The 20,666-nt window shown below is 37.8% G+C and overlaps 2 protein-coding genes and 1 long non-coding RNA gene across 11 annotated transcripts in view; 1 reads left to right on the plus strand and 2 right to left on the minus strand.

Annotated features, from left to right (window-relative positions):
- Positions 1–5,955, minus strand: LOC116932274. 8 transcript variants are annotated; one of them, XR_006652412.1, is made up of 9 exons: positions 5,823–5,955; positions 5,094–5,753; positions 4,859–4,983; positions 4,291–4,781; positions 4,143–4,230; positions 1,151–4,080; positions 796–1,060; positions 618–731; positions 1–556 (listed from the first exon to the last, which is right to left on the minus strand). It is a non-coding gene; the product is annotated as an uncharacterized LOC116932274 (long non-coding RNA). The 8 variants fall into 8 exon arrangements; XR_006652410.1 differs by having other exon boundaries at positions 1,151–4,230; XR_006652411.1 differs by having other exon boundaries at positions 4,143–4,781.
- The window catches only part of LOC123477100, a 26,855-nt gene continuing 8,873 nt past the window's right edge, over positions 2,685–20,666 (plus strand). Inside the window, exons 1-8 of one of the 2 annotated variants that reach the window (XM_045180498.1) lie at positions 2,685–2,853; positions 4,315–4,538; positions 4,652–4,796; positions 4,868–4,993; positions 5,055–5,216; positions 5,283–5,684; positions 5,758–5,802; positions 5,883–6,264. In XM_045180498.1, the coding sequence (XP_045036433.1) occupies positions 2,685–2,853; positions 4,315–4,538; positions 4,652–4,796; positions 4,868–4,993; positions 5,055–5,216; positions 5,283–5,665 (1,209 nt within the window). In that variant the 3' untranslated portion in view covers positions 5,666–5,684; positions 5,758–5,802; positions 5,883–6,264. Of the gene's footprint in view, positions 2,854–4,314; positions 4,539–4,651; positions 4,797–4,867; positions 4,994–5,054; positions 5,217–5,282; positions 5,685–5,757; positions 5,803–5,882; positions 6,265–20,666 lie in introns of those variants that run through there. The other variant, XM_045180499.1, reaches the window with a different exon arrangement.
- LOC116931892 (dynein beta chain, ciliary) overlaps positions 14,630–20,666 on the minus strand; it is a 43,292-nt gene continuing 37,255 nt past the window's right edge. The window contains exons 36-41 of the mRNA XM_045180479.1: positions 15,557–15,684; positions 15,417–15,487; positions 15,200–15,355; positions 15,063–15,113; positions 14,897–15,000; positions 14,630–14,816 (exon numbers count right to left, since the gene is read on the minus strand). The gene's annotated coding sequence lies outside the window, so the exon portion shown is untranslated. The remainder of the gene's footprint in view (positions 14,817–14,896; positions 15,001–15,062; positions 15,114–15,199; positions 15,356–15,416; positions 15,488–15,556; positions 15,685–20,666) is intronic.

A 20,666-nucleotide genomic window follows, 5' to 3' on the forward strand; every position in this document is an offset into this window, starting at 1 on the left:
CCCATTTCTTTTTTTCCTTTTTCTTCTTCTTTCGTGTGTGACGTTTTGGGGGTGGGGGTTAAGAGACACGATGGATGAATGTATCTTGTGTGATTGCAAGGCCAGTTAGAAACCCTAACAAGAAAGCCAAGTGGGTACGGTTTGTTGTGTGGTCGGAATTTCGCGTTGAATGCGATGACCACCACGCTTTCATCGAATGCCGTCGTCACAAGAAGAATCGCCACTTCCACATTTTGGTTATCCGGCCAGAATCAGCAACAACATTGTGTCGATTCGTCAGTGACAGATCCTGTTCAATGTTTCAAGGTAAACGAATCACTTGATTTCTTTTCTAATGTACGGAGAAAAACTGAACAAAGTAAATACTGTCATTGTTTCCCAACACAAAGTTGCTGAGGGAACTGAATGGCCAGGTGTCGGCCTATCACCAATTGGCCACGTCGTTGGGTACATCGAGTGGAGACGGCCAAAATCTTCGTGGTCGACTGAAGCGCACCAGGCGACGAGCTCGTCAGCTGGCCAGTACCGTTCGTCGTTTCATTCTCACGTACGGTACCTAATTCGAATTTCAAAATGCAGTTGAATTCGTTCTAATTGCACTTTCATTTGTTTTTTACGTTTAGGTTGGATAGTGCCGGTAGTGAATCTTGCGGACGATTATGGTGTTTGCTGTATTGCTGCCTTTACGTCCTCGGTAATTTGTACAAACCAAAAAAACTGACTCCCCTCTCCTGAGAATCCCAAAGTGAATTCGATTTCTTAATTGAACGAAACAGCTTTAGAAATGCAAAGGACTTTGCAATTGCAATGCACTTTTGCTCTTTATCCGGCGGCTGGTTTCATCAATACTGGACTTGTTGTTGTCCAGCAACAAGAAGCAACAGCAAAATAAACAAAAGAAGAAGAGGAAGGTGAACAAAAATCGGAATGGTCGTCTGCAAAATCACGAATCCAGTTGCCTGGTCGACGATGACGACGACGTTCCATTAGCTGATTTATTAAGTCTCGAACGCGCCGAAATTAACCAACTTCAACAGTAAAACGGCATCTACATTCAATTCTTAGAAATTCAATTTTAAATCTAAACTTTATTTTGAATGATAAAAAGGGAAATTGAAGAATTGGAAGGCGCTTTACAAGAACTGCGTACCAACTACAATGTGGTCGAAATCGAATCTTATTTGACTCTGACGGATTCGGGTGGTGCTAGCGGCCAACTGGAACGACTGCAAGGCGATTCCGCCGTTTGCCAACATCACAATAGATCCATCATCAACAACCAGACGACAACGACTTGCCAGTACTACAACAACGACAGTGGCGCTAGTAGCGGCTATTGCAACGTGGCTGATGATTCGGTCGGTTCTTCGTCTTTATCCTACCCGGACGACGACCAAGACGAAGAGGAAGAAGAAGATTCCGCTAGTGTAGTTAATCAACGTCGCTGCCTTTGTGTTGTCATGGCAATCGTCATCATCGTCTTCATTTTGGCTACCATTCTTGGGGCTGCCCTATAGTCCCTTAACCCCCCCCCAACAATGCTCCTATTTATTATCGTACCTTTTTTTGTATATTACATTGTGTCGACAAAAGTTTTTAGACCGCAAGCTGAAAAGAAAAAGAGCGGATCAATACATTTTGTACAAAGGATCAAACTTAATTCTACATCGTTATTTTTTATTGACGTTTTTTTTTTTTTGCCCATTAAGATCTAATTGAATGTTGATCAAGTTAATTCATGCTAGAATGGGGAATGACGACGTTATTGGGGATTTTGGCAGATGTCGGGGTTTATGACGGGCTATGATGATGGATTCCTTTTTCAGTTGTCCTATTTCAAACTACTCCGGCCAGTCTACTATACAGTACAAGTTGGAGCGTGTACAAACACAATAGGGTGGGTTCTCTGCCAAGATGTGAGGAGCAGCTATAGGGCAAAATGGAATTGTTGGGAATTTGGGAGCGAGTCTCGTGACAGCGAACGAGCGGTGGCCATCGATTTTTTCGCCATCCGTCCCCCACACACATACACAAAAAAGAAACGGAAAGAAAACTGCTGTGTGTTATATAGAGGCAGGGAAAAGGGAGGATGGAAGAGGAGGTTATTTGATCGATATCAATGGAGGGCGGGGCTGAATAAGAAGAAGGGGAGGAACTAAACTGTATTAGAAAGCCCTGAAAGTTGGTTCTCTCTACTAGCTACACACGCATCCAGTAAAGAAATAGAAGAAGAAGAAGAAGAAGAAGAAGAAGAAGAAGAAGAAGAAGAAGGGGTATGCACGTATACATACAAGATCGAGCCAGAGAGTCACTGCCAGTCTGACATATGCAGCAGAGACTGCCCAATAGTTAAACATCCCGTGTCCTCTACTGTTTAACGAACATTACGACGGCGACTGCCGATCTAGACAGTGTTACAGCGTGTGTTTCATTGGCCGGTCGCATTTTCGCAAACCCCTTCTTTAAAAAAAAATTAAAAATAAAAATAAAATAGAAACACATCAGTGATGTGAACAGTTGAAAGGAAGAAAAAGTGAGAAATGATCAATATTGGGAGTATTGTCCGAAAAAGAGGAACAAATTGACGTAGGTGCATGTCGGGATAAGTCACGGGAAAAGTGCGTGCCGTGAAACTATCCAGGAAAGAATTCTAGTGAAAATAGGAAAAAAGGAAGACGAATAGAATGTTCCATTCAGCCGAGACGTCGTCCTACTACAATTGGAAAAAGAAGAAGAAAATTGGGTTCGGCGATTCGACTTTATTGACGTCCTGGCTTCACAAATTATTGGTCATGTCATTCGTTGGCCTTTTGTGTTGCGCCAGTTTGGCCAAAGCGGAGAAAAACAAGCATTGCAAGTCTCAATTTACCTATTCCTTTGATACTGTCTGTATAGTTAAGTGAATTCTACTAGTTTCTCATTTGAATAAGCACATCAGATGACTTTGACTGAGCAAAAATGGGAAATTGTTTACAAAGGGTCAGCACACAACAAACTTCAAAGAGATGCACAGTCACCTATTTTATTTCCATACAAGCCGCTGTATATCGCCTTTTTGTTCATACGTACACATAAAGGCTAATAATATATTGTGAGTTAGCGTCTGATGATGCCGCCACCGCCGTTGCATCCACAATGTTTCTCTCCCCTTCTCTGTCATTCCCTACACTTGTTTTGTAAGGCACGTCTATTCCCGCAGCAGCCGACCGATCGATAGTTCGTCTCTCTCTCTCTCTCTCTCTCGATGCTCGCCTGTTTTTTTTTTATTCTCTCTCTTTTCTCTCTGTGTTTTTAAAAGAGCGGATAAAACCTGTATAAAGGCTCAGCCTGTATGTGCCTACACACAGATTCGGCTATATCCTATCACGTGCTAAGGGGAACTCTTATAATATGGTGTGTGTGTGTGTGTGTGTGGCTATATAGAAAACTATTATAGACAAGCAAAATATATGGCCCCACGCTATATATATATATATAATATAAAAGGTTTCCCCTTATGCATCGAATGTGATTATCGAGAAAAGCTTCTGCGCTCCAGTCTAATACGTAGATCAGCAAAAAATAAATCGGCGGCTGCCTTGAAAATTTATTGATGGGATATGGAAATGACACAACTATAATCGAGAGGCCCTATTTTTTATCGTATCCGATCGTTAGGCCAGCATACGTAAAAACAAGCCGGATGGACTACATCAACATATTTCAAGATTACTACGACGCAAGCCCATCAAATGCATGCACGGCAGCTGCTTTTTATTAGATCCCCAACAGATTGATTTTCTCCAGACCCGAGCGCTTCTACTCCGCATAAAGGCCGAGAGCTGAATTGATTAATTCAGCAATGGCTAGTGATCGCTAGATGATTATTAGGAAAACATTTGGTTAAAATTATAGACATTGATGGTCGTGTAGTACATAAACAACAAACATAACGCATCGTCAAACGAATAGTCTAGATAAGTACTTTTCAATTACATAACAAAAGGTGTGTTCACGATACACTGAGCTCCCCTCACTGCTATTTCCGCGTTTTGTACGCGTGTGATGTTGGATGGCAAGGCTGCCCGACCCATCATCATTCTTCCATGAATAATTGACGTCAGTTATTGCGTAGTTACACAAATAAATCGTAAAAGTCCTACCCTTTTTCGTCTACACGCAACAACAGACACGCACAAACTTATTATCGGCCGCGTTTCTCTCAAGTCAACGAGAACTTTGGTTGTCAGTCTAACGTAAAAACTATTTAAAAGAAGAACGTGCTAGGAAAAAAGTTTAAGGTAATAGCACCTGACGCATTGATTCGATGGACAGATCACGTTGCTTCGCTTTGCAAGAGCCATTTTCTGCAGCAACTCTATCGCAAGATCGATGGCGCCGTTTTGAGGTCTCAAAACGAGCACAATTTGGATTGCCTCATCACATTCCAGACGGAGACGGTCCTGCAACGTTTCATGCTGCGTTTCGATCAACTTCAACTCGACTGTAACGATCACTTGTTCATTTACGACGGAGCTCACGCCACAGGAGTTTACAAGGTGAGGCGACGTGTGCACGGACATCGATTCATTTAAAAATAACCGAGACAAACACACAAATCAGAGTTAAACGGCTCGTGTTTTACGTACTTGACTAATTCATCGTCCTTTAGGCTGACCTTTCGTGTCGACACACGCGACAAAGCGTAGGCACCATCACTACACGAACCAACTTTGTCACGCTCAAATACGTCACAGACGCTTGGGGCACCGAAACCAGCGGTTTTCATCTGGTCGTCACCGCTTTTAAAGATAAAAGTAATACTTTGTTTTTTTTTCTAACAAAATTAGAAAAGAAAAAAACAAAAATCTTTAATCACTTGATTTAGCGGAACTTGTTTGCCGGGATTTTCGCTGCGCTCAAAAAGACTTTTGCATCTCAACTGATTTGCTTTGTGATGGTGTCAACCATTGCGGAGACAATACGGACGAAACAACCACATCCCTGTGTGCAGGTATAAAACAAAAAGAAACGCTACACTTTCAAATTGCCTAATTTGAGATAACGGCATGCAGATAGCGAACAACATTTCAAAATATTGGGATTGAACTTACCCGTCTTTGGAGCCGTAGCCGGAAGCATTGGTGTCGTCATCATCTGCGCTGTCACGGCCATCGTTGTCGTCTGCTGTTGTCGCCGAACCAAAACTCCCACACAATCCAATACAACTGCTACTGGTAAACGATGCACTCAAACCCACTTTGAATGTTCAGGTTCGTAAACTGATGCATTTTTCGTTGCAGCTCATTCCAGTGGCAATAACGGATTGAGACTAGCTGATGATGGAAACAGCAAACCAACAGCAAATTCGACAGCAAACGACTCGTCGGTTATTGCAGCCGTCAAAACGTTGCCGACGAGCAGTGGCTACATGACACTTCCCTTGAATAAATCATCAGTCACCATGTCGGGAAACCGGCATCCCCCTGCAATCGATCAGGGCCATTTTCTTCTTCGAGTTACAATAATGGGACTGCAGCTGCTCAAAGCATCGCATCTTCTCAGCAGCACCTCTCCTATCATCACTCGCAGCAGTATAGCACTTTGCAGAGGCACCACCATCAAGAAAACAGTTCGACTGCTTCTCAGCAGCAGCAGTTCCAACTTTTGGTGCCTGGCAATATGAAAATGGCCGTCTCGGACAGGTAAGGCATTTATTTTGCCATTTCTGTGTACAGTCCACCAGCTGTGATAGCCACATTCACATCCTTTTTCTAGTGATGGAGCTTCAAATAATAAAGACGAATGGTTTGTCTAACTTTGGTAAGATTATTCAAATTTACCTATATAAATTGGTGTTTTACTTATATTGCATCGTTTCTAACGTTTCTGTCTTTTGATAGAGCTCGTTACCAGTCGACTGCAGGGGGTTTTCGCGTTTTTTGAGACTAAAAAGTGTGAAGATCCAGGGATATACTACAAAAAGGATATCTGCATAATCATTACTATACTTATTGGATATTATTTTAAAATCAGACCATTCTTTTGTGTTTTTCCTTGTGGGCTGTGGCCAACCACCCACACACACAACCATTACTTGCATATCTGTTGAAAGCAGTCTGATCTAGTAAGCCGTACTTGTAAACCACGCGGGTGATTCCACCATGTTTCTTTTGTCGAAGTACTAAATAACGTAAGAAAACTTTAACATATCGATGATCCGTTATAACAAAATTCATTTTCCTTTAACTCATTTTGTTTACCAAATACAAGATCCACAACCAATTCTTGTTATAATTTTAATTTCTTTAAAATCATTAGATTAATAAAGTTTAGGCAACGCAGCCTTATTAGGAGTTCCCGGCTTCCCGCTCCTTTGTTCTGCCATGCTCCACTTCACATTCACACAATGTTTCCCAGCAATAGCAGTTCAGTCGGATTTCTGCTCTACGAATGGTACACGCTCTACAGTTTGCACATGTTTGATCTGATCCTGCTCATGCATTCTTGTGGCGAAGGTTCCTAAATCACCGAAAGACAATGGTATACGCGCCTTATGTTATATCTTTTCCAGTTAACGAAGTTACTGTACATTTTTACCGGACATTTCTAGGATACCGAGAAAGGCAGATAGCCTCGGCGCACCACGTGGGTTGATTTCTGCATAAGTTGCAATGAGGTGAGGTTTATGCTTAAAAATAATCTGTAGTTGGCCTGGAAATGAACGTTTACACTAAATTTAAATATTGCTGTTGGTAGCATTTGAATGATGTGCAAAACATGGTAATAGTTTTCCCAGAACAGTTCTTGTACAAAACCAGTTATTACGTTTGATTAAATGGTATAATTTATTTTATTACAGAATGATTACAGGTTGCCAAAACTTTTTGAGGTATAATCCATGTTTTGCTGTGGCACTTATGGGGTTTTTTCCAGTGTTGAATTGGTCTAAGCTTGGATAAACCCTTTTTGCAAAATGTGAAAAGTGACAAATCACACATTGCAAATTTCCTTGAATCAATCAGGTAATAGACACAGAAGGCTTATGCTAAGGCTTGAGGAATTCTGGATGAAATGTTAGTAACTACAGTAAACAAAAAGAAAAATTTATAATAATTTCTTTTACTATGTTAACAGGTTACTTTACGTCACTTTTAGCCCAAGATAACGTTTGTATACAAGTAAAATCGTTAGCGACCAAAGGAAAGATACAGTGAGACGGCTATTACATTGGTAATTAATGCGGGAAATTCAGCGTCAAGTGCAATGGTGCGTAATTCGATCGAGTTCAATGATGGGTTGGGTTCGACCCAGGTCGCCACAAGATGGGGACACCATTCGGCTTCACCGAAAAGGAGGGTCGTGGGTGCTGGATGGGAGGAATTTCTCCAGCGTTGCGGGATAGAGCTGGAGTTAGATGCAAGCCCGACGCGATTTTTTTAAATGACGACCGAAAAAGAATGTTTTATTTCCCAGTAAAATTGTTGCATGAAAGGGCAACAAATCCTAGCACAACGACGTGGTTACACTGCCATGTTAGACTTAGATTGCACTATGTGTGGGAACTCTCTTGCAACTTCGTTTTGAGTCTTTTGATTTCTCTTCGTTATCATGCCGTAGACAAAAAAAATTTGAAGCCCAACTCCCTGTTTGAGTCGTGTTTTTAGATTACTTTACAGATAACATTGACATCTGCAAAAGACAAATGCTGTAAATTTTACAATCCTGCTGCAAAGATCTTTGTACAAGGAAATCGGACGCTGATTTCCCAGTGTTTTTTTTGTTTGTTTTTTTTCGAATTTAAAAAGATGTCGTTTTTTGGAGTTTTTGACAAAAGTGGGAAGGCCATCTGGTATTCACGGGGCAATGGATTTTACCAATGAGATGACCAGAAAGATCGTGACTTTGCATGGACTACTATAACTTAATGACGAGACTCTTCGACAATTCCTATGTCGCCCATGTACTTTTTATAATTTTTTATTTAATTTAGCATTAAAAAATAATTATTGGTTTACTAAATATCCCTATACTAAAAATTAACAATTAACGTGATATTTCTTCTTTTCTATCAGAAAAAGGGCGGGCAGCCGGTGCCATCTGGGAATAAAAAATCCTAACTTATTGCTTGTTTTCCTTCTACAATTTCGAGTTCATTTGTCAATCAGCAAGAACTTGCGATTTTTGGCTGATAGATGGCACTAGCGAACCGCCCTTTTCCCCATCCTTCAATAATTAAATTCAAATATCACCTTAAACTATGCGTTTCATACAGAAAAAAATTATGTAGTTAGAATTGCCTTTTAAAATTGCATTCAACGATGTATTTTTTATTTTTTTCCATGAAAAGAGCCCGCCCGACAAGCTTTAACACGGTGAGATAGGGAAAGAATTCCGTCCTTAAGTTATAGTAGTCCATGCTGTTTGTTACGAAGTCGAAAATTGAGTTTATATGTCTATATATTGATCTACCGTTTTTTATTATATAGATTCATTTGTCGCAAACAAGCTTTCATTATGAAGTTAAACTGAACTTTAAAAACCTATCAATATATGCTTGGGACTCGGGTGTTTTATTTATTTTTTTTTTTTTACAATGCAGACAACAGATGGACAGCGTACTGGTTCTTTTTCGGTAGCGGTGGTGGCGTTTGGAAGCTGTCTCTGGGACCTGTGAGAGCTAATCGGGAACGCAGAAACCTGGTGCAGTCGAATCAAAGGAGTCAAGGATATCTGTTTCAAATTAACCAGAACAGCAGGTTAGGATTAAAATGTTCATATGTTAAGCATCAATATGTCTTAAATAAAAATTTTGTGATTGACCGAATCGCAGAGGAATTAAAACATCTATTCATTGTTTTCTTCTCGTATGTCCCGAAAGATTTGAACACAACCACTAAGGGACGAACAGCACAAATGGAGTTGCAGAACAGGAACACGTGGATAAGACAATCGTTCTTGGCTGCCAACCATGTAAGCAACATCACTTTGAAAGTCGTGGTTTTATTCTTTACAAGTTAGTGAAATGATTGAAAAATTTGTGCATTTTTAAAATTAAAAGTGATGGTCTGCAAAGAAGTAAAGTTCAGTTTAATATTTGGTTAAAAAGGGCCAAAATCCACCTACTTGCAAAACACACCAGCAATGTAAATAAAGTTTTAATTAATGGGGGAAGACTGCAAGATGAAAATTTATTTTTGTTTTTACCTGTAAGATTTTTTAAGGAACATTCCAAGGATTGAAGGTGTTTCTGCCATGAAGTTGTTATCAGCAGAAATAAATCATCAGAGTGAATGAAGTAAATTGCTTGAATAGGATTGTTGCAGCAAAAGTGTCACAATAGTGTGTATCCTATCCAGCATTTCCATTTGCTAGTGAAAAAGTAACAATTTTGAAATTCTAGACAATCCTCTTGAGCAATGTTTTCATAGTAACATTTATTTTCCATCTGTCAAGTCATTTGGCCTAGTGGTGTTATTTAAAAGTGACTTTTTTTTCAGGATTTTTACTTCTGTTTAATACTGTGTCTGGGTGGGAAAGGGAAAAGTGAATCAACATATGCTGAGCTGGAATCAATCTCATGTGGCGTGAGGATATCATATATCGTATATCATATATCGTATTTGAAAATATTTCTTCATTTGGGCTTTTGAAACTAAAATTTTTTCTTCTCTAGGGTTTGTTAGTTGTGTGTGTTGGTGGCTTCAACTCTTTAGGTCAAACAGCTATTCGAATGGGGGTGTTGGCCTCATGAATCTTATTGTCTTGAAGCTGGGTGAAGAAACAGTGAGTATTTGATAATAAAAATTTTATGAAGCATGTACAAATTCTAAAATAATCAGTTAATTATTTGCTGGTGTGCAGTTAGTTTTGTGCAACATTTTCTCCAAAATGCAACAAGAAACAACATAGAGCAAATCAACATAAGTGTTGAACTGTGTAGGAAAAGATGATCTGTGGACAAAAATTTATTGAGTGAAGACATCTTCATAACGTTAACGCCCGTACTGCTATCTGGATGCGTTATTAGCATTTGGTAACTTAAGTGTTCATTTTTAAAATTTCCAACGAAACTAGTTCGTTTTGTTTAAATTACAGGTTTGGTAGCCAAAAATTTAATGAATTGTCGGTATGATTCTTTGGTATCATGGTTATCTTCAAATCACATGGAATCCATGACCAGTTGACATGCCAGGTATAGTCAGCGACAGGTAACAATGGAGAACCAAGAATTTCTACTATTAAGGTCCGCAAGTATAGTCATCTATTGGTGCGACATTCAGATAAGGGTTATAGAATTCACCTCTATTGTGACTCTGGCTTTACTACATGGTTTCAGTTTAGAATAAGAACTGTAACAACTTTGAAGTAAAACAACTAGAATACTGAAAGTTTCACGTTAGAATGATATTGGGTTTCGCTTCTCTCGTAAAATTCTGGAGCGAAATCGCGCATAGTTTTCTATATTCAGATTCCAGCAAAACACGAAATAAGTCTGACTTTGTACAAAAAGTTGGCCTAAAAGTTTAATATCCAGAAATCTTTGTCAGTAGATGGTACTATGTGATCTCAATAAAATTAAAAAATACTGGAGTAAATCAGTGAATAGAGGTTTGTCTATCTAAAAAGATCAAATGACGTTTCGTGGAATTTCACGTTATTTTGTTTTGTTGTTAGTTTGTTTTTGTTTTATTTTATTATTTTATTTTTTTCATAGAAGAGACATGGGAACTGCCAAGTTTACTTTTGGTTTGCAACGTTTTGAAAGATTTTCAACCACTTTGGAAGCGTCGGTAAGTATAAGTCGGACGATTCTTGCTTTATAGTTCATCTTCCGTCTGAGGTAGTTCCATATCAATATTGAATAATTTCGTTACGAATTCAAATAGAAACATTAAATGGTAAGCAAAGCATATACCAGTGAGGTAATTATAATCAACATAATGACGAGATGAGAAGAATATGGATTGGAAAAGCCAGTTAACTGGATCTGCAGTTGCTCAGATGTCAACCAATTAACGGTGGAAATATTCAAAATTGTTGATGTATACTTCCTAGATAACAAAAGATTTATATTTTCAAAAGGTGTCTATGAATACTTTAAGGAATTGTATCTTGGAGATTGCACAGGTCATTATTAGTTTAAAGTAAAAAAATAAAGAACTTCTGAATTATAATGTTTCATTTGACTTTATATAGAATTTACGGAGGAAAAATCCCACTTCATAACAAAAATTCTTTTGGTAAATATAAATCTTGTTGTATGCGCTATATTAATAACAATTCTGTACAACTATGATAAAGCCAGCAAAGGGATCCTAGCTTAACTATCAAATATAAACAGATAAACAAGAAGACGTGCGAGGAAGAGTCAGCAAAGAATGCAAAATAACAAGACGGGAAAGAAATAGTAAGACGGGAAAAAGAAGTCTATCTCCAAGCACATGTGACTCTAGTTGAGGATAACCCTGTCAGAAGTGCTGGTGCAGAGTCTGTCTCAATTTTCTCCTCAAGGTATCTTTTATATTAAATTTTGTCTTGTTACATTTTGTTTCGTTGTTAATTGAATTTTGTTTAGTAGGTAAAGGTTGAGACAGTAGCGGAAGTAGAGGAAATTGCAATAAAACCGGTTTTGAAATTCTCGAACACGGAATAAGCTAATCAGGTTACGGTCAGTAATGCAATCCGACGCATGCAGCAATGTTTCAACAAATACGAAAGTCAAATGTCTCTTGGCCCAATGTTTCAGGCCAAAATGGAAGGCAATAATATGTTAAGTGACCTTAACAATGCCAATAACCAAAGGTATTGCATTTAACTTAGTGTGTTATGTCAAGTGCATTGCAAAGATCCTAAGTTAATCCAACCAATTTGTTTCTCAAGCTAGAAACTGAAATACTTTGTTGTCTATTTAGGTCAGTGATACTGATGTATGCGGGTACGGAAAGTTTTTGAAGAGAGTGGAGAATTCCGTCTTATCCAAAAAATTAATTGTCAAGCATAACAACCGGGAGAAACTTGGAGAACAGCAAAAGAACAACACACAGTAATGCACAATACCGGACGTTTAATGTATATATATATATATATATTATTTTTCTTTCTTTGTTATTACTTTCTAAGACCACCAATTGGTTCTCTGTGTGTGTCGCCTATCTCTACTATGATCTTTTTCCTTTTCTTAAATTCTCGTTTTCCTTCTGTTCTTCTTCCTACGATTTAGGGCTGAACGCTCTAGAAAGAGAATTGACGAGTTCTCGTAAATGTATTTCTCGTAAAAAAATCATGCATTTCTATGAGCAACTCGCATTTTAATTTATAAATTCTTACAGAAGATGGCGCTGTTGTCCCTCTGTATGTGTATGTGACAAGTGAACTTTGACAAGTGAAATCCGTGTCTATATTTTTAGTTAACTGTGTTACATTCCAATGAAAAGTTTGATCAAATCTAATGGTGTGGTTCCTACTTTTGAGAGTTTGTTCTTCTGTGTGCTTTTCAAGTGAAGCACATTAAATGGATTAATTTTGTGCAAAGATTAATCAGGTGGTCACTACAGCTATGTTAGCTGTCACAGCCAAAAACTTCTGCAACTTATTACTTTGCTATCATCATGCTTTTCAATTGTTTGTTGATAGGTATTAAATTTATATTTTGGCAGTCAGAATGCAATAGTTATGATTCTTCTTTTAAGAAGTAGCTCGTAAAACCAAAATTGCAAAGGATGCTGACGGTGAAGGAAGGTTTCAAATGGCACAAATCCTATGGGTTGGAATGCCATAATTTCTTTGTGCTACTCTTTGTCCTTTCATCATGTTCCGTCAGTTCTGGTCTGATAAATGCTCCATATGTTGTGCTACAAACCATTAACCTTCACCATTTTGGCAGTCTTGTCATTTCTACTGAAAGGTTCAAGTGACAGGATTTTGTGTTGAGGAGTAAGATATCATACTTAGATTTTGGCAGTCAGGATCAAATTAGCGTAACTATGCTTTTATTTATAGCTTCTGCAATTAAAAGTGCAAAGAATGCTGGCCCTGAAGGATGGTCACCAACGATTCAAAATTGATGGATTGGAAAACATCATGACATTCTTATGCTCTTGGCCTACTCATTGTTTCATGTAAGTTTTGATCTGGTAAAAAGCAGCTTCTCAAGTCAACGGTTAACAAACAGCTTTTCAGCAATCTAATTTTATTCTACTTTGCCAGCCAACACACGTGTTCGCCTCGCCCCGTCTTCGCTTTGTCTGTCGCCCGTCTTCGCCTTGTCCGTCGCCTCGTTTTCGCCTCGCCCGTCTTCGCCTTGTCCGTCGCCTCGTTTTCGCCTCGCCCGTCTTCGCCTTGTCCGTCGCCCCGTTTTCGCCTCGCCCGTCGCCCCGTTTTCGCCTCGCCCGTCGCCCCGTCTTCGCTTCGCCCGTCGCTCCGTCTTCACCTCGTGGTCGCCCCGTCATCTCCTCGTCTTTGTGGTATCGTTGTATTTTGTAGTGTGTAATTGTGTAATGTTAATTAACCCGTTGGCTGCCACCCACTTTGATCCCCTTTTTTTTAAAGCTTGTTAGGGTCCGGCAGCGCTGTTCTGCCCAATGGTCTATATGCCATGGGTGGGACAGTTGCACAAGCCGTGTGGCTCAAAGTCGATCGTCGAGGCAATGTACCAGTAGGGACTTTCCCTTTTCGATGCTTTGATGGTTGCCTGGAGTGTACATTCTCACAAAGGCTTCTGTCATCGTGTCAGCCCGGATTTGTCGTAGGACAAGTCCCCCTTGGTCGCTATCCATTCGATAGCGATGTAGCTAGCGTAGGTTTAGTGGCGTGGCAGCCAACGGGTTAGTTTTATGTATGTGTGTTTTGTATTGTATTGTATTTAAAATCAAAAATCTTGTGGTGGATTTGTGGGTGGATGGAGGGACAATAAAGAATTTTACATATATTTCTAATTTGAATTTATTTTCTTTTATATATATACACATGAACCAAGTTTGGGATCGAACCCTTGACCTCCGGAACGTCAGTCCAATGCTTTACCATTAATCCAACTTTGACATGTTTCAAACAGCAATTTATTCCTTAATGACCTTGTTTGTAGTGCATAAGTAGATATGCAAACAAATGTGGACTATTATTGACATAGGTACAATTGGCACATTGGTTGAGTGCTTGACTGGGATTCCAAATATCTAAGGTTCGATTCCCAGAAAAAGCAGGCCAATTCTACACTATCGTAGAGTGTGTTCGGTTAATGACTTTCATCATTTCGTCTAGGGAAAACATGCAAAGAAATTATTTGAGAAAAGAGTACCAATAACTCAAACGGAAAAAATTTTGGCAAAAATAAACAAATATTTTTTTGTTTTTCATTTTTTTTATTGTTGGTACAACATACATGTACAACAAATTTAACTGAATTGAACCACCGGGGAGATTACCCGGTGCGTGGCTAAGAGAAGCCGGAAAAGGATGGAAGGTTTCGGACAAGTTTTTACGTGAGCGATTAACCGTTATTCGGATTTGTGGGTAGCCTCTTCGCCCTCCAATGATATCTCAGAACTTGAGGACCCCCACGTCCCCTTTCCGGACAGCGCACTCACAACCTTTGCTGCTGATCACAGTAGGGGCATGACCCCCTGCGGGCTTATCATAAGTCAAGGGGAAACGGGGCCACAGAAAAGAAGGGAGCCCAGATATGCAATTCAATTTTTAAAAATATATAAATAGTTCAATGTGGAAGGAAAATAAATGAATCTTGAAATTGCCGGTCGTCCTTCCAAACAGTATCATTTTTTTTATCTCTTGTCTCAGCCAGGAACTTCTTCCAATCAAATATCATTTTTCATCATCTAGGCAGAAAAAACAAACAAAACAAAAACACATATCAATGTAAAAATATCCTTGAAGCAAATTAAGAAACTTGCCTTACATCAATTTTACGCTGAGTATATTTCTAAGTTAGAGTTTTAACTAAACTGCAGATACAATTACTGCATAACATAGACGGTTGATAACAGATCCTGCAAGAACTTCCTGGAGGTTTAAAAAAGTTTTCAGTTAAAAATTATGAATATCAATCTGTTTGTAACAAATACCTTCCATGGGAATTTTTTTGGTATAACATCAATTAAAGGCTTCGCGAAGATCTATATTTTGAATACAAAAATAGGTTACAATTGAAGGAACTGATTCCATAAAGTAATAACATTATGCATTACACAATGGTACTTACATCATAGAGTACATAATACCACATGCATGATACTTCAAAATCCATTTGTAGAAGGGAACAGTTTGGTTTTCAAAGTAGAAATCCATAATCAGATAAGACACTCCCAACTTCAAATTGGGAGCTCATTCTGATATGTAAATACATTAAACTTGTTATCTGTTTGTGGAAAAGCAAAACAACATTAATGCAGATCTATGTTGAACATGTAAAAATAAACCTGAAAACCAGCTGTATATTAGAAATCATCAATTTCCAGAATCCTTCTTCCAGGATGATAAAATATCACACCTGGTTTTCCAAAAGCAGGTAAAAATTTCCTAAAAAATTATTCTAACCGAACTCAAACAACTGACATACCATGAAGCACGAAAATTGCATATGGATAATAAAAGTGGAGAACAAAACCACAATTTCCAATGATATTGTTATCTCAGGGGTTGACGTATTTATGAAGCACGCTGTAATGCTGCTGGTAGTGGTCGTACCTGGAGAATGAAAACATTGTGACAGAAAATTGAACTGAAAGAAATATCATGCAAACATATTGTTCCATTCAAAGGATGTCTGGTGACAATCCACCTTCAGACAACAATCGAGTGTATCATGCAAATAATCATGAAAAGAAGTGTCTCTCAGGTTGGCACAAAAAAGTGGCAAATTTTAGTGTTGTAACCAAGAGAATGTTTAAAATAGAATGCAATCTACATTCAGAAGACAACCAGTAACAACTAAGGCGTAAAGCCTAAGAATTTCCACCAGAAGACGGCTTGTTACTTTGGCATAGTTACAAAATTCAATCCTATTTATTAGTGATCTTTCACTTACTTTACTTTTTTGTTTTATCCAACTTAGTTTTAAGGGCGCTCAACCCCTAGCTTCGCATGAAGGAGGAATGTCCGGAAGCGAACGGGGTGAGTGCCCCTAGCTTAGTCGGGCTTAAAATATTGACAACATTGATGATAGCAGGAATGCAGGCTAAGGTTCAACAGCTGACAAGGCGAAACCCTACCAAATACAAAAAGCAATTTATTTTACATAATAGCAATCTATTAATACATACAGAACGATAGCAATACTGAACAGATTATATCATACCATTAATATTTGATGAAAAACCCTTTGAAACACTGAACAGGGTAGAAACGTAACAAACACCAATTTAACTTGTCACTCGTAATATTTATCATAGACGCACGTCAACGCCATCTAGTTTTTCCTCCTGAAATCCAAAGAAAATAAATTTTACTTTGAAATCAGTACAATTTTTGCTTTTATGTGCTTGAACTTTACTGATCTCAAATAGTTGAATTCCAATTAAAAACATAAAAACCTAGGGTATCAACTACTAGTTGCAAGACGAGGCGCTAAAACATTTGTAGCTAAAACTGTCGTTGCTCGTAGGGTTAGCCTGTACTGTTGATAGCGAAAAAATACGGAAAAATAGCTGCACCACCCTAACGCATGCAAGAAAAGTATTTGAAATTGTTAGAATAATACAGCTCATTTTTTTATTTTTGTAAATTGTCACGACAATTTTCCGGAAGTAACCGGAAGTAACCAATATCTCCGGAAACAGTGATCCCATAACAAAACGAGTAGGATTTTCGCGATCCTTATCAAATTTAGGGTTGGAATGACATGTTTTTAGCCAAAAGTCGGATTTGACCAAAATCGTGATTTTTCATGAAATGAAATGTTCAGGGAAATTTGCGATTTTTGAAGATTTTCGGGTATTTTGAGCTGAGACATGGAGTCGATTCCAAATTTAACGAGGATCATGAAAATGTCAATCTTTTTTCTGATAGACCTACAAATATGGAGTTATTCGGCATTTTAAAACCGAAAGTAAAACCGGAAATTGAAATTCCGTTAATTTAAAGAATGAACTTTGTTCTGCTTTAAATGGTTAACAAGATTTTGAAAGTTGTAAAAGTAAACTATTGTTAATAAAAGTTATGTTGTGCTTTAAAAGTGCTGAAAGTACAATTTCAGTTCTGGCACATAAATAGACTTGAATCGAAAAATCATACATTCAACACGATTAAACACGTTACTTACTTGGTATTTAATGAAAACCTGCAACCGAAATATGAGAGTACTTGTCAAAACAATGTTTCGAGTTCTACTAGTATCTGACTGGATGCAGCTATACTGCAAGCCTCTTACTCGTTCGTCTGCTCACGAACTGTCGCGTATGCGTGAATGAAAATTCCATGAGAAATTACAATTTTATACTTTTATAACCCTCCACTTATCCATGTATTGGTATTCTTCATAGTTTAACCAACAATTATCATCAATCAGTCCCCCTGGAAAGTGAAGAACACCTCTGGGTTTCAAGAATAAAGATTTTGTGACACAGCTAAACGCCATCTTCCACTGCCAGTTCCAGGCACAGATTCATTGGGAAAAGCAAACGAAAGATTCTATTCTTAAAGCCGTACCTTTTCCGCCTACCAAAGACGTCATAGCTTTTCTTCACTTTTAGAAGCCTACGTACCATTTCCTACAGCCATACTTTATGATACCACTCTGAATTGATCTTAACAATTTAAGAATGTATACTACAACTTCTGAATGTTTAATTTCAAGAAATGGCAGATAGAATTAGATTAACAATTGAGCAAAAAGGGGTAGATTTACAAGGAAGAGCAACAACAACTCACCTAGCTGCACAGTAACAATGTATAATTTATTCGACGAAAAACAACTGCACCCATTATTTCCAACAAGTGTGCATGTGTATTTAGGGACTGGTCAACCAGTCGTCACGTGAACTTTTCTTAAAAGACGAGTTTAAGAGATTTTCACGAGACGACAAAGCTGATTAATATTTCAATTTCAAAAGTCTTTACTGAATCCACTGTTCTTAATGTCTCCCATCTAAATCTGGTCAATGATGTGTCCTATAACGAGTGCGGACTGCGGATATCGTTTGCCTAAATCATTCCCACTCCGTTGTCGCGGATGATTTCGCCGTCAGGTCTTACAAAACCCTGAGAATTCCTGAAACAGTTAAGACGGCAACAAGCATTTTGTCTACAATTTAGTAAGTGACATCCATGTTTACAGCAAGATCAGGTTTTTTTTTATTTTGACGTACATTTTGGTCAAGATAAAGAATAATGGTCAAAAACATCCAATTATCAACTTCCACTATTTTATTTGGAAGCTTATTGGTTTTTTATTGCAATTCTGCAATCAATAACCTAAATTATCAATGTTTTAATGAAGATTAGGTATATCAATTTAAATATAATTCTAGTATTGATTTTAAGTTTAACTTTATAGTAGTATTATAGATCTAAATAAGTAAATAGTTAAGATGCCATACAATTGCCAAATGATGTAGTACCAAACCATACCGACACATCTATTTGTAATACAACTAACAAGATAAAAGTTTATAATTTCGCACATTTACAACACTTGCAATTTAAACAAAAATGATGCAAGTGAATGCAGCATCCGAGACAGTTGCTAAGACTATTTGACAAAACTAATTGTTGAATTCAAGTCGGACGTGTGATTTCAATTCGTAATACCCAAAACCCGCGAACAATTAACAAAATATAAATAACCTGGGTGATAGAATGTTTAGTAACTACTTACATTTTCCTTACATTTAAGTTCTCAGCTTCAGCATTATTACAATGTGTTTTCATTAATTCACTAACATTACGAAGGTGCTACATTGACGTATTTTCTTTAGATAATACAAACTTCCACGTCTGCTGTGACGGAACTGATGCGTCATAAACGTCTCAGGAAAACAACAAAAAAAAACCTGAATAAATAAGTAAAAGAAAAAAATTAGTATGTTTAACAGGGCTGAACGGTTCATCGTTAAACATTTCACTGTTAAAGAGTTCTCTGCTGTGCTAATAATGATTTGATAATGAATTTTCAAAATGTCAAAAGAAATATCCTACTCGGTAAACCGTTGACAACAGTTCCGTTTTAATCCTATAACAAAAAATGTTGGCAACGAAGCTGTATGATAAAAATCGGACGTATACTTATTAAATGAAATACCCATCAGTAACCATGTTATTCATACAAGGATTAAAATAATTGCCTGGTAATATTAATTAGGTTTCAAACAATCAATTCACTTTCCAATAAACTCTTGTTTTAATTTATATATACTAAGTATAAATTTTCTGAAGTTTTTTCCCTTCCAACTCGAGAGCTAGGAAATCAGCCATCAACTTAGTCAGCGAGGATGCTAAATTTAATCTACAGATTCTTCCGACATGTTTCTTAGAATTCTTAATTTTGATCAACAAGTTTAGTTATTCAACAAACTGAACCTAGCAGGCGATTTCGCACGTGTTAAGTAGACTGTTGAAAACTGCTAATTCAACGCAAAAGTTTACGAATTTGCATTCCCCGTCATTAAATTTCACAAGTTAATACATTCTTTTTAAGAACGGTGCTAACAGTTCCGTGAACCGAAACAGCTCGCAAAACAACCTCTGCAAATTGCAATAATAGAATATACAGTGAAACGTTTAACTCATTACCGACAGTTTCAACCACGAATTTTTGAAACAAGTAACTTGAAAATGCGACCTTACCTTCCATTACAGCGGCAAATATGATGAACGTATGAAATAGTCCTTAACTGTGCGAGAAAATTTCAATAAAACGTCCTTAGAATCCTCCACATTGACAATCACATCTAATATTCAAAGTAGTAAGAATCAAGAATAATTCAAATATTTTTACATATTATAAATAAGCTGGTTTAGGTGACAAATATGAATTTGGAAAATCGTACTAATCCACTATAACATACCCAAATGTCGTTTATTTTCATTGAACGTCAATGTTCCATTCTTCGGAGCGGCGAACAAAGCATTTGTATCCTCGTAAACTTTGATTAATTTCTAAATAAAACATTTACACAAACCGTTAGAAGCGAGATATTCACCAGCCTTACCTGTTCCAGATACACGATGTACGGAGCTGGACGAGAGAAATAACGCACTGGTTGTATAGCCAGTCATACAACCACACACCAACACCAGTACACCAACAGCCAGCATAAAGCCTTCCCTAGCATTCAATGTAACCGCTCGAGAGAAATAATCCTTGATGGACTAAGTTGTCTTCTTAGGCAGGGGAGCAACTTGGATGTTGTGCAAAACACCAACCTGAGCAACGATGACACCAGAGAGGTTTCACTCAAGCATTTAAAAAAATATATTGCTTACTAAACTTACTAAAAATACCTCACAGGGCACATTGCCAAATAACTTTCGACAGGTCATACCGATTGCAAATCAAATTACAGCTGAACAGGCGGGTGATGACAAATTCTGTAAGATTCTTAGAAAGGGCTTCTGTTAAATAACATATTCAGTTACAAATGAACCATTGAGTTTAATTGAAGAACATTACTTGCTTCAATGCATCCTCGTGATTATGTTAGTGATCCTGAAAAATAAAGATAAACTGCAAA

Source organism: Daphnia magna, linkage group LG10 (genome assembly GCF_020631705.1).
Source record: "Daphnia magna isolate NIES linkage group LG10, ASM2063170v1.1, whole genome shotgun sequence".
Classification (NCBI taxonomy): Eukaryota; Metazoa; Arthropoda; class Branchiopoda; order Diplostraca; family Daphniidae; genus Daphnia; species Daphnia magna.